The sequence below is a fragment of the Purpureocillium lilacinum genome, assembly GCF_023168085.1.
Source record: "Purpureocillium lilacinum CBS 284.36 DNA, scaffold_4, whole genome shotgun sequence".
Classification (NCBI taxonomy): domain Eukaryota; kingdom Fungi; phylum Ascomycota; class Sordariomycetes; order Hypocreales; family Ophiocordycipitaceae; genus Purpureocillium; species Purpureocillium lilacinum.
The window spans coordinates 1,120,732-1,135,668 of record NW_027072114.1 but is presented as its reverse complement, the minus strand read 5'-3'; the positions used below and the strand labels follow the sequence as shown (position 1 = coordinate 1,135,668).

Here is a 14,937-nt window from a genome sequence, read left to right as displayed (position 1 = left end):
TGTGTATGATATATGCGAGCGTATGATGGTGGCTAGCTGCTTTTTCACACAGATTAGTGATGGAACATCATGTTACTTGGCTTTCGTCTTGATCTTGATCGGGTAGTGGAAGTGGTCCAAACAACCTATGTGACATTTGGTATATAATCTTGTGTAGACTGCGACTGCCACTGTGTTGACCAGTTCATACGTATGTCCAAAAAATGATGAAGTGCAAGCCTCCCTTCTTTTCTCGGGGACAGTTTCGCGAAAGGCCGTCCGTCTCCTTGAGATGCAAACACCCCCCCAAACGCCGTCTAATGCTCTCTCTCCGTCGTCACAACCGTGGACAAACCCACTGCAGTATACACCCCCCATCGGCCACGGGGATAGTCAAAACGCGCGATGTCGACCAACTTTGCGTCGCTTTAAAAGTCCCACTGCGTGCACTCCCTCGGCGGGGGAAGCTCCGGCATGACGCCGCCCTCGAATGTGCCGGTCCGGGCAAACGCCTCCCACTGCGCCTTGGTCGTCTGGTCGTACGCCTCGGGCGGCAGCTCCGTGTCCTTGTAGTAGGGGGGCGGGCCGTTGGGGAACCAGATGCGCGTCCACGTGCCGTCGAAGGCGCGGAGGCCCGGCTGGCCGTCCTTGTACGAGACGGGCTTGCCCTTGAACGCGGAGAGGCTGCCGTCCATGCCCCTGGCGGTGTAGCTCTCGATGGGCGGGTGCTGCTTCGCGCTGCCGGGCGGATAGGGGTTCCCTGCGGGAGCGGCTCCGGCGGCGGGCTTTTGTTCCTGCTGGGGGGCTGCGCCAAAGGGGCTGGGTCGCGAGGCCGCGGCTGGTTGCTGTTGTTGGCCGAAGGGGTTGGGTGCGCCCTGGGCGCTTTGCGGCGCGTTTTGTGCGAAGGGATTGCTGGCGGCTTGTCCTAATGTGCCATTTATTTGAGGCTGGGACGGTTGCCCGAATGGGTTGTTGGCGGCCGGCTGCTGTTGCTGCTGCTGCTGATTTGCGGCTCCGAAGGGGTTCGCCGCCGGGGTAGACGCCTGACCGAAGGGACTGGCACCGGTTTGGCCGCCCGCCTGGGCAAAGGGACTGGTCGCGTTCTGGTTTGGCGCCGCAGACGAGAATGGATTTGGCGCCGCGTTGGCAGGGCCGGAGGTCTGCGCGCCAAAGGGACTTGTCGCGGGGGCTTTGTCGCCTGCACCAGCGCCCATGGTCCCAAAGGGGCTCGAGCCCGGCGCCGCGTTGGTGTTCGCATTGGATCCAAAGGGGTTTGGCTTCTGGCCGAGCTGTCCAGTTTGTCCAAAGGCGCTGCCTTGTGTGCTGGGTTGCGCGGGCTGGCCAAAAGCAGGGGCCCCAAAGGGGTTGGGCTTTGCACCGAGGGCGGACGCTTGACCAAAGGCAGAGGCAGGCTGGGCGGCCTGGCCGAATGCCGATGCGCCTCCCTGCGCTGCTTGTCCGAAGGGTGATGACGAGGATGATTGTTGTGAGGGCTGGCCAAAGGCGGACGCTGGCTGGGATGGTTGTCCAAACGCGGCCGCCGGCTGAGCAGGCTGGCCAAAGGCGGGAGTGCCGAAGGGGTTGGGTTTCTGGCCCAGTGCTGAAGGCTGCCCGAACGCGCCGCCGGCGGGTTGTGAAGGCGCGCCAAACGCTGACGGAGTGCTGCCGGCTCCCGTGGAAAAGGGGTTCGCCTGCGCCGGGGCGGCACCCATTTGCCTTGCTCGCTTTGCTACTTCAAACTCCCCAAAGGGAGCTCCCTGCGTGCCTTCGCGGCAGACGTCGTGCCTGTTGGGATGCTGAGACTCTCGTTCGACGATGAAGCGCGCGGCGCCCTGGACATCTCGGAGCGCAGTCTCCATCTGCTGCTGCGCATTCTGATAGAGTTGCTGTGCCTCGTTGAGCTACAGGAATGTTAGCCGGTGCGACTCTTACGGATAGACGTTGCATGAGAAGACTTACCGCTTGCTGCTCATTGCCCGACGCCTTGCCTGCGAGGTAATGCAGTCGCAGCTCCTCGAAGCTCTGCTCGCGCGGGTATCCTCCAAAGAGCTGATCGGGCGCATCTCTCCCGGGGCCGTAGGCGGACAATATCCATTGGGGCTTCTCGAGTGTCAGATCCTTCTCGATGGTCTCGCCCGAGACGCTGTACTTGGCTAGTCGGGAGTCAGCCTCGGCCTTTGAAAGCCCGTACATCTTGTCTTCAGTAAGACTTTATTGTTCTTGCTTACTTAGGGCATTTTGGCCTCCGGCGGCGGCTCCCCCTCCTAGGGCGCCAAAGCGGTTCTGGTTCTGGGGTTTGGGGTGTTCGAATCGGCAGCTATCTGTGAATCGGCGCTCGAAGTCAGTCTGGCTGCAAAAAGCTTTGATCTGCGACGCCCCCAAAAAGAGATTTGAAGGCGCACGGCGCGCAACGAAGAGAAGGGGGAAACACGCACTGCCAAACTTGCAATTGCCCTGCTGATAGAATTTGCAGATTGCCATGGCAGGCAGCAGCGGCGGCGGCGGCGGCGGCGGCCTCCTCCTCGCGAGGACGGGCGTGGCGGCAAAGGTCCTCGCTGCGGCGCTGGGTGTCTGGATGAGCGCGGCGGCCGCCGTCACGTCATGTCGGGAGAAGAACGAGGGCGGCGAGGCGGCGGACGCGACAATGGAGCGCCTGGCGGGACTGCTCCGGTCGCGGCGGCGGAAGCGGAAGAGGAACGGCGGCAGTGGGCGGTCGCGGGAGCGAGGGGAAGGCGGCGAGGTCGAGAAGCGGGATCGAAGTTGAGACGCGAAAAGGAACATTGCCCAGCGCGGACCTCGGCGGGTGGTTCCAGTCCCGTCAGCCTCGCGCAGCCTCGACTCGCCCAGCCAGACGTAGACGTGTCGCCCCCGGGCCGCTGTGTCTTGCTGGGCTGCCCTGTGCTGGGGCGTGATGGACTGTGCCTCCAGGGCTCCGGCAGTGCTCTTTGGGCGCGTCCAGGGTGAGACTGGCGGCCGACGCGGGCTTGGATTTTAGCGCGTTTTCGGCAACGATGCGCTGCGAGGTCCACTGGGATGATCCCCGCGGCACTGGGTGAGATGTCGACCTTTGTCGATCTCTCGACACATCGAACAATGGCCTCGAGGATGGTGTTGGTGAAACGCCTGCGACTCTTGCCTTGATCCCGGCCGGCCCGGCAAGCTGCTTTTGGAACGCCCAGCAGTCGTGTCACCTCGGAAGGACTGTTCCCCTCTCCGGGAACAAGTGGGCATCGTCCGAGCCTGTCTCGCCAGGGCTACTTGACCCTCGTCAGCTCACATCATGGGTCGCCAAGGCATCACTCATCAACCATTCAATGCATTTGACTAGCCTCGTCCCTACTTCCCAAGCTCGGCCTGCTGGCGCGTCCACTTCTCCCGCCATCCCGGGAAAAAGGGGTTCTCCTCGAGCGTCCGGTGCTCCCAGTCCGCCTCCATCAGCCCCGTCTCCATCTGATGCCGCTCAAACTCCCGCAGCAGCGGGTGCAGCATGTGCGCCAGCGGCGCCGTCTTCTTGTACTGCAGCAGGTTCCCCTTGCTGTCGCTCACCACCTTGAGCGCCAGCGACGGCACGTACGGCTCGCCCCTGAGCTCCGCGACCGGATAGAAATAGGCCTTGAAGTTGAAGACGATGGCCCCCGAGAGCGGCAGCCGGCGCAGTGTCTGCCAGTCGACGCGGAAGAAGAGGTCCTCGGGCCGCACCGACGGGTCGCTGGCCACGTCGCGGCTCAGCTCGGGGTGGCCCGGCGGCACGTAGAGGTGCTGCCCGACTTCGAATCCCCACGCTCCGCGCTGGACCGGCTTGTTTGTCGGCATCTTGGTGAAGAAGCTATCGCGCGCAAACGGTCAGCCCAGTGATCCCTGGCTAGGGGGCTCTTGTATGCAGACTCACCGATCCATGCTCATCTCCATCTTCTCCTTGTAATCCGGCACCGGGCTGTGGATGCCCGGCAGCCCGAGTCCAATCTTGGTTCCCAGACTCCAGCCGGTAGACGCGCAGATGACGCCCGCGCGGAACCGATAGCTGCCAGTCTCCGGGTCTCGCAGCATGATGGCAAAGTCCTCCGGCACATTCTCCAGCAGGAACATGAGCGGGTCGCCGCCGCCGTCGAGGTCGAAGTTCTTGCCGCGGATTCCGTTGACAAAGGTCCTGCCCTCGAGGGAAAACTGGCGAGGATATCTTGCGCAGAGGAACTGGATGACCATCTCCATGAGCTCCTTGCAGGCGAGCTCAGAGCCGGGCAGCGCCCGCAACACGTCCTTGCCATACTGGGCGAAAATGTCCAGCCGGTGCTGGACCATGTTGAGGTATGTGCTCTCAAGCTCAATCCAATAGTCGGGCTCCATCCTCTGGATTGCTGACGCGAGGGAACAGTCGAGTTAGTCTCTGTTGAGAACATCGTGAAGGTGAAACCTATCTCACCCATTGTCTGGTGGTAAGGCCATCTAAACGGCCTATATGGCCTGGGCAGAGTGGCGTTGATATCAAAGTCCTCGAGAGGCTCCGGCAAAGGGACTTCTGACAGCGCTGCATAGTTGGGGAAGTCCCCTAAAGCCAACACTTCGCCAACGCGGATGCCGCTGAACAGGAAGCTTTTGGGGTCCGCGCGTCGATAGTCGGCGTCCATCTCCAGCACCGACTTGGACAGCTCGGAAGGGTCGATGTCATCCTTGTCTGGGGTAAACCTCGCATCGATGCTGGCGAGCAGCCGGCGCTGTGACGGAGGAAACGTCTGTGAATGGACATGCTTTATCTGTGGAGTCGTTGCCCTGGACGCATTCCGATGAGTCCCAAATCGTTTATACACGGCTCTCAGGCATTGCGCGATGACACCAAACAGGAGGAGGAAGCTGCCGAAGCGAAGCGCCGAAGGCAGGGCCGCGAGAGACTGAGAGAACGCGCCATGCTGAAGATCAAAAGACATTGCTCATGAATTCGGGCACAGTGAGTGTGGCCTGGCCGCGATGAGAAGACGCAGTATCATGAAAAAAGGACGTGTGAGTGTACAGTACGCAGATGCCGGGACGAAACTCGCAACGGCCCCGACTACTAAACACGACATTGGGCTTGCGCCTCGAGTCTACGCACCGACTGGACTCGTCAACTCTAATCGTGGGCCTCGAGTTCCCCGCAGCCATGATACCGACAACAACACCCAGTCATATCGAGGGCGTGTGATAGCCCCAAGCTACTGTGCTGTAGGCATCGTAGCCCCCGAGAACGGACCTCTGCCCGCCATGTCGGGGCGTCTTGGCTTGCAACGAAACATGCCCAGGCGCGCAAGGCAAGACACGCTCCGGGGCTTACAATCCCGGGGCTTACAATCCCTTGATTGCCGGCTGTACGACTTGCAGCCCGTCCGCATGACCGCGTCTCGTGGAAGCCACATTGTTCTCCCTACATCCGCCAAATGCAGACAACCATCTGAGAGGGAGGGAGGGGGTCCACGCTGTTGGCAGCGATACGGGGACTGTATTCGGTTTAGTGGCGCTCCCCGGAGAGCAGGGAGGGAGACTACGGGAGCCCAAGCCGAGTCGTCCCACCGTCTCTCCCACACGCACCCCCGCAGGACACGACGCCCGCACACCCTCCGAGGCGCCGGCATTCGGGAAGTGTCCCAGACGCGTCGCGACAATAGGGCGTGAGGAGACACATCGAGATTTGCAATGGTTTCTCTAGAGTTTGGATCATCTACGGAATCGCGATATATTGGCAGAACGGCGGCGTGGTGCTAGCTGTTGAGCAACATCATGATTCACCCAATGCGTCGTCACTTACACGGCGGACTGGCCCTCCATGACACATCTCGATGCGTCGGCCACGGTGTTGCACACGCTTCGGCACACATAAATGCACATCATCTATTCGAAGACGCAGCCAAGATCTAGCACCACTACGTACTGCGACTACCCTCATGACCGCAGATAGCTGCACACCGCCTCGGCCCAGCGCGGCGCCCCTTTGTAGAACCACATGTCCGGCACGTTTCCCTGGCGCAGCCCGTCGATGGCGTCGGCGAACTCGGCGCCCCTGCCTTCGTCCTTGATCTCGGCGACGTTGTAGAGGTACGTCTTGAAGCTGAAGAGGATGGCCTGCGTCTCTGGCAGGCGGCTGAGCGTCTGCAGCTCGGAGCGCAGGAATGTCTGGACAACAAGTTATGCGTCAGCGGGCAGGTCCTTCTCATGTGGCGGCGTATCGAGGACTGGCATTGCGAGAGAGGCTTACATCGTCCATCTTGACTTCTTGGTCTGGGGACTCCTCGTGCTCCTTTACGCGCGGATTGGCTTGGCAGGCAAATAACTCCGGATGAGTCTGCACAGACCACTAGCTCGTTGTTTATCCATCAGCGATGATCCTCGAATGGCAATGGGAAAAATCGTCAGAGGAGACCGTGGCAGGGTTACTTACATTCGCCCTCTTCACCGGCCTGCCGACCGCCAGCTTGGCAAAGTACCGCTCCATGCTCGGCCCAATCTTGTCGTACCCCGGCACCGTCGCGTGAATGTCCTTGAGCAGCTTGCCGAGCTTCTCCGCCGGGTCGAAGCTCGACGGGAAGCAGCACACGTACGCGACGAGGCGGTGGCCCTCGGGCGTGGGCAGCAGCAGGAAGAGCTCCTCCTCGACGATCTCGCCGAGGCTGCGCAGCGCGTCCCTTGTGTCCTGCGGGGGGTTCACGGGGAAGGATGTGCCGGCGACGAGGTTCTCGAACAGTGCGCCGCCGCTGCCGTTTTCGCTGAGGCGGAACATGGATGGGAATCGTAGGGGGAGGTACTCGGCGAGGAGGTACTGGTAGAGTTCTCGCACGGGGGACTCTCCGCCTGGGACGTAGCCCAGGACCGTGTCGGGGAAGTTGGAGAGGAGGTGCTGGCGGTGCTTGATGCGGTCGAGGTAGCCCTTGTCAATGGTGATGAGCTCCGATGGCGTGTCGGTCTTGATTCCTGTGAGGTGATCTGTCAGTGTTGTTCTTATTCCTCGGTGTATGCGCTGCTCACCCATGGAGATGTTGTATATGGGCCTGAAGACGCGCATTTTCCGCCGGTCCGCCACCTGCCACTCAAACTGGTCCAGCGGCTCGATCAAAGCCGCCTTGTCGCTCCTGCCGAGCGCCGCTCCGTTGAGAGACGCCGCCGAATCGCGCTTCCATCTCTGCGTCTGGTAGATCAACTCAGAGTTAGATGAGTAGGTCCACGGGCAACCATGTTCCTCGCTTTTGTGACTATACCTTTGAATATGCGAGCAGCAAGGACAAAAATGCCACCGCAAAGGCTGAGACCGTAACTAAGTTGGCACTGCAGACGGATCTGAGCTGTATGATGGTGCCGTCGAGCATAATGAATGCCTGGCTCGCTGGCTCGTCTGGCCGCGCGTGCTGCAGACGTGCAGTGAAGTCGCCAGGTCCTGTACAAGAGCAACCTGAAAAAAGGACGAAGTTGTATTGTGGAGTCGTTGGCTTCGCGAACCGGCGTCAAGCCCGGATGACAGCCGTGACTGACCCCCTTGGCCTCAAAGTTCAACGTAGCGCGGGTTGCTGCCGGAGCTTGGAGGCGGCTACTAGATGGATTCACCCACCCCACGGGTGCCCGGGGCGGAACAGCACCCGGACAAAGTGGTCCTTATCCGGACCTGAAATGAGAAATCGCACTACACTTCTACGGCACAGTGTTGTACCATACTGTATGTTTTAGCCGCCAGTTTGCTTATCTGCGTTTGCGGTAGGCAGTCCCTTGTCGAGGTCATGTGGTGCTTGCTCCAAGGGTCTGTGTCCCTGTATCGCCGGTGTAAGTGTCACCGACTTCGGATACAATGCCGTGGAGCGACTGGACGCGGCTTCGCAGGGAATTCACGTTGTCACAACTGCAACTGCCATGGAGAAGCCCAATACCGACTCAGCTGAGATGCATTACACGTGGCTCGTGATGCACCACGTGCCTCCCATCGAGCCACCGCTCCAGCCTCAACTGCATCATTCCAGTCCCTCATTCTGAACCGCCGCATGCGGTACACGTCCCAAGCATCCCGCATCTCATGTTGAGCAAGGTGCACAGCGAGAGAGGCGAGGGGGTTCCGCACTCCGAGCTACCGCACAGGCCAGCCCCTCCACCTCCCTCCGGCGTGGCGCCGGCATGGGGGGCAGGGATCGGATGTCCCGAGGGGGGCCACTGGGAGAGAACCCGAGCAACGACGTGTGACCACCGAGTACACCACGATAAGCACTGGAGGAATCGAAGCCTGACGACGCGCGGGTGTCATGCTTGAATACAGTCCGCCGTACAGTACAATACAACTCGCCCGCGTTGGGCTTTGACGGAAACAGAATCGAGTTAACCCGATATAGTCCACACTCGACATGCGAGGCATATGGTCCGTTCGCCGAAGGGGTGAGCTTTTTTGGCACGGAGAGCATGGACCAGCCCGCCACGCTCGGCAGTTTGACTTCCGTGACGAGAGGCGGTTGGAGGCACGCGGCAGGGAAGAGAAGAGGGGGAGATGGCTTATAAAGTATGGTATTTCACGCCTTGGCCATGGAGTACGGGCTGGAGGGCTGGTCGTGCCGCGAGTTCAAGCACACATCCTTGATAATATCCCATATTCAAATTCAAATTCAAATAAACTATTCTTTTTGATATCCAGCCTTTCCGCGCTGGAACGACGAGAAGCAACATGCCCGGCGTAGTCGTCAATGGGGTCCCTCCCGACATGAAGGCGCCGCACGTCGTCGGCCCGACGACCAAGACGGCCACGCGACCTACGAACCCCCTTCCACAGTACCTCAACGACGAGGCCAAGCAGACGCAGCGAGAGCCCTTTGACCCGCAGCGGCACCTCAACTTCCAGCCGCCGGGCCGGGTCATCACCATGCGAGAGATTGGCCTCGAGGGCCACGGCATCTCGCCCAACGCCGTGTCTGAGCCGTTTCCGCTCTTTACGCAGGAGGCGGTGCAGCAGATGCGCGCGGAAATCTTCAGCGACGAGGTGCTGCGCGACTGCCAGTTCGCGTCGACTTTCAACAAGAACATGATACGGGGCATGGGCCCAGCGTGAGTCTGCTCGCCCCCCTATCTTCTCGCCCGCACCCCTTTTCATATATTTACTCAACGAGAGTCTAACGATGGATATGTGTGTTGAAGACGCGCGCCGTTTGTCTACTCGGCGTGGAACTCGCCCGAGCTCGTCTCCAGGATTTCAGAAGTCGCGGGCGTGGACCTGGTGCCGTCCATCGACTACGAAATCGCCACCATCAACATCTCGGCGGACGACAAGCCCATGGCCGTGACGCAGAGCTGCGTCAAGAAGGACGGCGACGGCGGCAGTGGCAAGGACCCGCTGGGCGACGGGCTGTCGGCCGTGGCGTGGCACTACGACAGCTTTCCGTTTGTGTGCGTGGTGATGCTCTCGGACTGCACCGACATGGTGGGCGGGGAGACGGCGCTGAGGACGGCGTCGGGCGAGGTTCTCAAGGTCCGCGGGCCGGCCATGGTGAGCGCCATCATTCATTATCATCTCGCTCCGGTTCTTCCCACCCCTCTTATCACAGTGCTCTCTCCCACACACACACACACTCACACCAATGGCAACCAATGGTCTTGTACACACATCTACACACGATAGCTAACGCATCTATCTCTACAGGGAACCGCAGTGGTGCTCCAGGGCCGGTACATCGAGCACCAGGCGCTCAAAGCCCTCGGCGGGCGCGAGCGCATCGCCATGGTGACGTGCTTCCGGCCGCGCAGCCCGCACGCGCGCGACGAGACGGTGCTGACGGGCGTGCGGGCCATCAGCCACCGCTCGGACCTGTACGCGCAGTACGCCGAGTACCGGCTCGAGGTGCTCGAGGAGCGCGTGCGGGCGCGGCTCAAGGCCGAGCGGCTGCGCGAGCGCGCGAGGACGCCGTTTGACGTGCCGGGCACGAGGAGCTGGCTGCTCGAGCAGATGGGGTACCTGGAGGCGATGCTGGCGGAGATTACGGAGGACTGAGCTGGGCGGAGCGGAGGTGCATCTAGTGAGGGTGGTAATGACGATAATGATGATGATGATGTTGTGATGCCATGATGGATGTGTTGTCAAGAATAGTTGAAGTGTTGAAGAGGAGGTGAATGCAATGCGGTTCACCTGGTGCACCGGTTGTCAACAGCAGTTTTGCGCCGAAGCATCAAATCGGCCTCGTGCAGTCTGTTTGCTCAGGATGCCGCCCCTGATCGAGACACCTGCAGCCATGGTCGGCGTATCAAGGCCAGCAGGGAGGTAGGTAGACACACCGGCAGCAGACAATCCGCCAGACCGAACGACACACATGTCGGCGTAGAACCCGCCAATGTAGCTTTACAGTACAGCACTGTACGCATAAGGTTGCAATACGAGGTCGACAATCGTTCGATGGCTACGTGGGCTCCGGGGCTGAAGTTCCGTTCTGAGGGCGTCATCGTGTGCATCGCGCCCCTCCCGCATGGGCGTGATAAGAATGCGCTTCAATACATTCTCCTGCACTGTATTGCCTCTTTCGTGGACGCCGTTCGGGTTGAGCTCCAGCTGCCTGCAGGACCCTCCGTGGCCACGGCTGAGACAAAGACGCAAGCCTGAACGCAACACCTGAGCCTCCCTCCTCGGGAACCCATCCCGAGCGTGGCGCCTCCATCGACCCGGTTCCAGACCGGCGGCGTGGCTGTCTCGCCTCGGCTTCCACATCCGACGCCTGGCACCTACATACGGCGCGCTGCGGTGCAGCTTACAACTCCATGACGCCCTGGCCGGACCATCGCCTGGCGCTGCCGACTTACACGGGGTCATGCGACCCCGACGCCCGCACATTCGCATGAATCGGCGATTTTGAACATGGCCGTCGCTTGCATTCAACAATAGGAACACCCAGCGCCACTCTGTTGTCTCCTGCAGACGTGGCCGTTTCTCTCTTGTGGAGTATCGGCACAGTGGAAGGGAGAGCACGAGGCGAGATCCCGGTGTCAAGGGGATGGGATGGGTTCCCAGTAGCAGGGTTCGGGGACACCGGGGAAGCTCCATGTCCCTCGAATACAACATGCAGCCGTAGCGGGAGGCCCGGCAATCGCCCCCGCTGCGTTAGCGGGGTGGCATTGCGGGGGAACTGAGGCCGGGTGGATGGACCCCTGAAGCGGTAGGGTTCCATTCCATCCAGCGATGGCTGTGGCCCCTGGGAGTCGAGGCCCTGAGCTGGGGCCCTCCGCGGTCAAGGCATCTTCAAGCAGCGATCTGAACGCCGATATCATGCCTAGTGGACTCCAGACAGTGCAATGTGGCACAAGTTTCACGTAGGCGCTGTATTGGAATCATCTTTGCTGCCAGTGGTGGAGGATTCAATATCCCGTCCTTGTGTCAGCAACCCCTTGTGGTTCAGCAGGGTGCCCCATCCACCCCTGGCATACGAATATGTGTGGCTGCTTGGCCCTTGGTGTCCTTGCAGCCAAATCTCTGGCACTGATGGTATCGCAGGTGGGCAACGGTGGAAATTGGTTAGACCCTGTCAGTGCAGCAGAGCTCATGCTTGGGGCATGTATGACTGCCGCCGTGCGTGATAGAGATGCAGACCTGCTGGCAAGGATCCCGTCGCCATGCCCAACTGTGTAATATGTCGAAGCTGGCACTGACAAGGCCGCCGCTCGTGCCCATCATCTGTCCACAGCGGGGTTCAGCTTGTTGGGCATCCCCGCATGGGGGCAAGGCGAGCCCGGTCCGTGCCTCTACTGCGGCAGATCCAACTCGTCGTAGCAGCCCTCCGGGTCGCCCATCTGGTCCACAATCGACAGGAACTCGTACGACGAGATTCCAATGTTGCCCAGGTACTCGTTGCTCACGGCCTCTGGCGGAAGCTGTGGCCCCAGCGGGTGCCCGCCGTCCCCACCCGCCGCCGAAACTGCCGTCCGCTCGGAATGGGCAGGGTATCCGTCCCGGGAGCCGTCCTCGGTGACGACGTCGTTCTCGTTGCTATTATGGTCCAGCTCAGGCCCCATGTCTGAGCCGGCCGGGAGCGATGACAGCGTCAGGGTCTGCAGGCCGCGCCTCTCCGCGCGCTTGGACAGTTCGCCAAAGAGCGTCTCGAGGTGCGCCAGCTCCGACTTGCGCATCGCCGCAACGCGGTTGCCCTTGAAGACCATTTCGTCGAGGATGGCATGCGCTTCCTGGCTCGACGTCGGGCCGTCGTCGAGGTTGGGGAACAGCGCGTTGGCCATGGCTAGGTGCACGGCTGCCCCGTACGCAAATTCCAAGTCGAATGGGAGAAAGAGTTCTGTCGTGCGTGTCAGCGCCTTGTGATGGCACTCGAAGTGGGATGCATCTCAGACATACCCAAAAGGCCGTCATCTGTAGACAGAATCTGGAGCGTCATCACGGCCGACTTGATGCCCGTGGATATCAGCGGCTGCGTAGTCTCTATAAAGCTCCGCCAGTCCTCTTCGCCGCGATCTATCTTTTCCAAACGCTCCTTGAGGACGGACAGGAGAAGCGGCCGTGTAGCGACAATCACACACTGTAGCGCCGCAGTCAGTCATCATCAGTCACTCGAAGGTCATTAGGCACGACCTACTTGGTGGTATAGCAGCGTTATGTGGCGTGCTTCTTTCGAAATGGCGTCCACGGAGCTCTGGAAGTTAATGTACGTCGTCCTTTCCATCTCACGGGCGTGAGCCACCATGCTATGTAGGATGGACCTGGTTGCCTCGAGAAAGTCTCCAAGCTGCGTCTGCTCCGTCTTGTAGATGGCTGGCACAAATGGGGATCAGCAAGGGCTGTCGTCGCAGAGACCGAGAGTGAAACATACTTCTGATGATAAAGGACAGCAGCCGCGACAGCCTCACCTGGAGCCCTAGAAGAGAGTCCTGCTGCGATGAAGTCCCAGGGATGTTGACCAACGCCGTAATGTCGCTATCCTGCGTCGACATGGGGAGCCCCAGAGACGACGAGAAATGCCTGTCCATGACGTACAGCGTCCACCAGAGGTTGCGGCACCGCATGACAATGTCGACGCCGAGCTCGTCCTCGGGCAGCTGCGTGTGCAGCCCCTCCAACTGCGCGATGCGTATCGCTTGACCGACCTGCAATGATCGTTAGCCTCGACAGAAAGACAGGCAATCCTGCGGGCACATACGTATACGTGCGCCGACTCCCTCTGGTCGATCGAGTACAAATACAAGCCGGCTAGGGCCAGCACCTCAATCGCCATGATGCTATCCTTCCACAGGGACGTAATCTCCGGCATCAACGACATGGCTCGCACAAAATACTTGGACCCCGGCGGGTCCCGCGCGTTGGACCGCGACAAGAAGGCCTTGCCAAAGGCCAGCACCAGGAGAAACTGGACGAACCACAGGCGCGACTCGGCCGCCTTTCTCACAGGGTTGTCGGAGTAAAACTCGCGCATGTGCTTGACAAAGGCCTCCTCGTCGAAGAAGCGATAGTTCTGGCCGAGGTGAAACTTGACCGTCTCGAAAAGGTAGAGGGCATGGTCGATGGACGGCAGCCCGCCAATATCCGGGGTAGCAGATGCTGTAGCAGGGCTCCATTGCAGCGGGTAGACGTCCTCGCCAAAGAAATCCGGCGCGCTGTATGCCAAGTTGAGCTTTTCCGTCATGAGGAGCGTCAGCCGCGCGGTGAAGGACCATGGTGATGAGGGAGCTAGCCAGACTGAGCACGTGTCAGCGACGCAACTGCATCTCACAATGGTGCGAGTGGCGGGCGGACAGGCTGAACGCACCCCAGTTGGCCTTGTTCTTGTACGTGCTCTTGATTGTCGTCGAGGGCTTCGAGAACGGGCTTGTCCAGATGCTGCGGCCGTCATCTACGATGCGCAGCGGCGGCAGCTCCTCTGGCTGCGGGCTTGACGACGACCCTGCTGCTCGACGACGGGATCAGTGCCGGCTTTTACCTTCCCGGGTCATGGGATCTCACCACCACCCTCACTGGGGTATCCAAAAGCGACATCGTACGGACGCTTGGATCCAGACGGAGTTTGCTGATGCCCGGCCTGCTTCCGCAACTCAAGCAGGTACCTGTGCGAGCATGGTGTCAGTACCCAGCCCGTGACGGAGCTCATGGCGAAGGCATCGCGAACGCGCGACGAACCTCTCAGAGACGGTAATGCGGTTGCACCCCTCTTCGAAGCGACATCTCACGAGACGGCGCTGGCAGTTACCGCACGGCTCCGCGCCGGAGCACTTGATCTTGCTCTGGCGGCAGGCGAGGCATCTATGCGCGACACAACGAGAGTCAGCACAGGCACTGGGTAGGCTTGTCGATATGGAGGGGAATAGAACGTACGCATTTGCAGTCCGCTTCGCCTTGCGGGGCTGGCCTTGGATAGCGTCGCTGCGATGAGACGGCATTAAAATGATGCAGGCGGATCGACCATGTTTGCGGGCTGTGACGAGATGCGACGGATCGCGGTCCTCATGCATGGCATGGCATGCCAGGTCGGGGTCGGTGTATCACTGTGTCGGTCCAGGTGAGGCAGCGGAGGAACCCCGCATTTTGTTAGTGGCTGCAGGGTGTAAATGGTGGTCGTCGCATCGGCATCGCGGCAGATCAACCGCCGAAGCCTCGCTAGCGGCAGATCGCACGACCACAGTGACAGTTACCTCAACAACAGCCAAGATATTCTCTATCTCCGCTACCATGCTCTGAGGGAGCTTCGGTACCACCCAAACGACACGTTGCCACCAAGTCACCATATCCGAGACAATCTCAAAGTCTGCGTCTGCGATGCTCAAAAGGCGCCAGCGCAATGTGTTGCTGGATGAAACCACGTGCATGCGTGTCACTGTCTTGTCTTCCTTATTCTGATGATAACGTCCCATTTTTACCCTAGTTCACATCCATACAATTGTCTCTTGCGAGACGAAATGCCGTGTCATGCCATTCGTGAGTGAGCCTCCACGTCTTCATGCTTCCTTCATGTTCTTCCTCCCCTGCCTGCCCAGCCGCCCCTGCCAAGT

At 60.3% G+C, this 14,937-nt stretch overlaps 5 protein-coding genes across 5 annotated transcripts; 1 reads left to right on the top strand and 4 right to left on the bottom strand.

The window, feature by feature from the left end:
• Positions 1-407: 407 nt before the first annotated feature.
• On the bottom strand, positions 408-2,760 carry PLICBS_005546 (uncharacterized protein; the record flags this gene model as incomplete). The annotated part of the gene is made up of 4 exons (XM_018319231.2): positions 408-1,880; positions 1,939-2,132; positions 2,208-2,300; positions 2,415-2,760. The coding sequence occupies 4 exons, from the start codon at positions 2,758-2,760 to the stop codon at positions 408-410; spliced, it is 2,106 nt and encodes a 701-aa protein (XP_018181705.2).
• A 555-nt stretch (positions 2,761-3,315) lies between these two features.
• On the bottom strand, positions 3,316-4,901 carry PLICBS_005545 (uncharacterized protein; the record flags this gene model as incomplete). Its single annotated transcript, XM_018319230.2, has 3 exons — positions 3,316-3,805; positions 3,869-4,334; positions 4,400-4,901. 3 exons carry the CDS (start codon positions 4,899-4,901, stop codon positions 3,316-3,318), a joined length of 1,458 nt encoding a protein of 485 aa, XP_018181704.2.
• Positions 4,902-5,889: 988 nt separating this feature from the next.
• PLICBS_005544 (uncharacterized protein) lies at positions 5,890-7,307 on the bottom strand (the record flags this gene model as incomplete). The annotated part of the gene is made up of 5 exons (XM_065600746.1): positions 5,890-6,120; positions 6,203-6,244; positions 6,386-6,915; positions 6,970-7,129; positions 7,200-7,307. 5 exons carry the CDS (start codon positions 7,305-7,307, stop codon positions 5,890-5,892), a joined length of 1,071 nt encoding a protein of 356 aa, XP_065456818.1.
• A 1,331-nt stretch (positions 7,308-8,638) lies between these two features.
• PLICBS_005543 (uncharacterized protein) lies at positions 8,639-9,955 on the top strand (the record flags this gene model as incomplete). Its single annotated transcript, XM_018319228.2, has 3 exons — positions 8,639-9,015; positions 9,106-9,454; positions 9,608-9,955. The coding sequence occupies 3 exons, from the start codon at positions 8,639-8,641 to the stop codon at positions 9,953-9,955; spliced, it is 1,074 nt and encodes a 357-aa protein (XP_018181702.2).
• Positions 9,956-11,691: 1,736 nt separating this feature from the next.
• Positions 11,692-14,328, bottom strand: PLICBS_005542 (uncharacterized protein; the record flags this gene model as incomplete). Its single annotated transcript, XM_065600745.1, has 9 exons — positions 11,692-12,236; positions 12,296-12,476; positions 12,534-12,709; positions 12,768-13,041; positions 13,095-13,630; positions 13,701-13,838; positions 13,907-13,995; positions 14,069-14,191; positions 14,264-14,328. 9 exons carry the CDS (start codon positions 14,326-14,328, stop codon positions 11,692-11,694), a joined length of 2,127 nt encoding a protein of 708 aa, XP_065456817.1.
• Between the last annotated feature and the right edge of the window lie 609 nt (positions 14,329-14,937).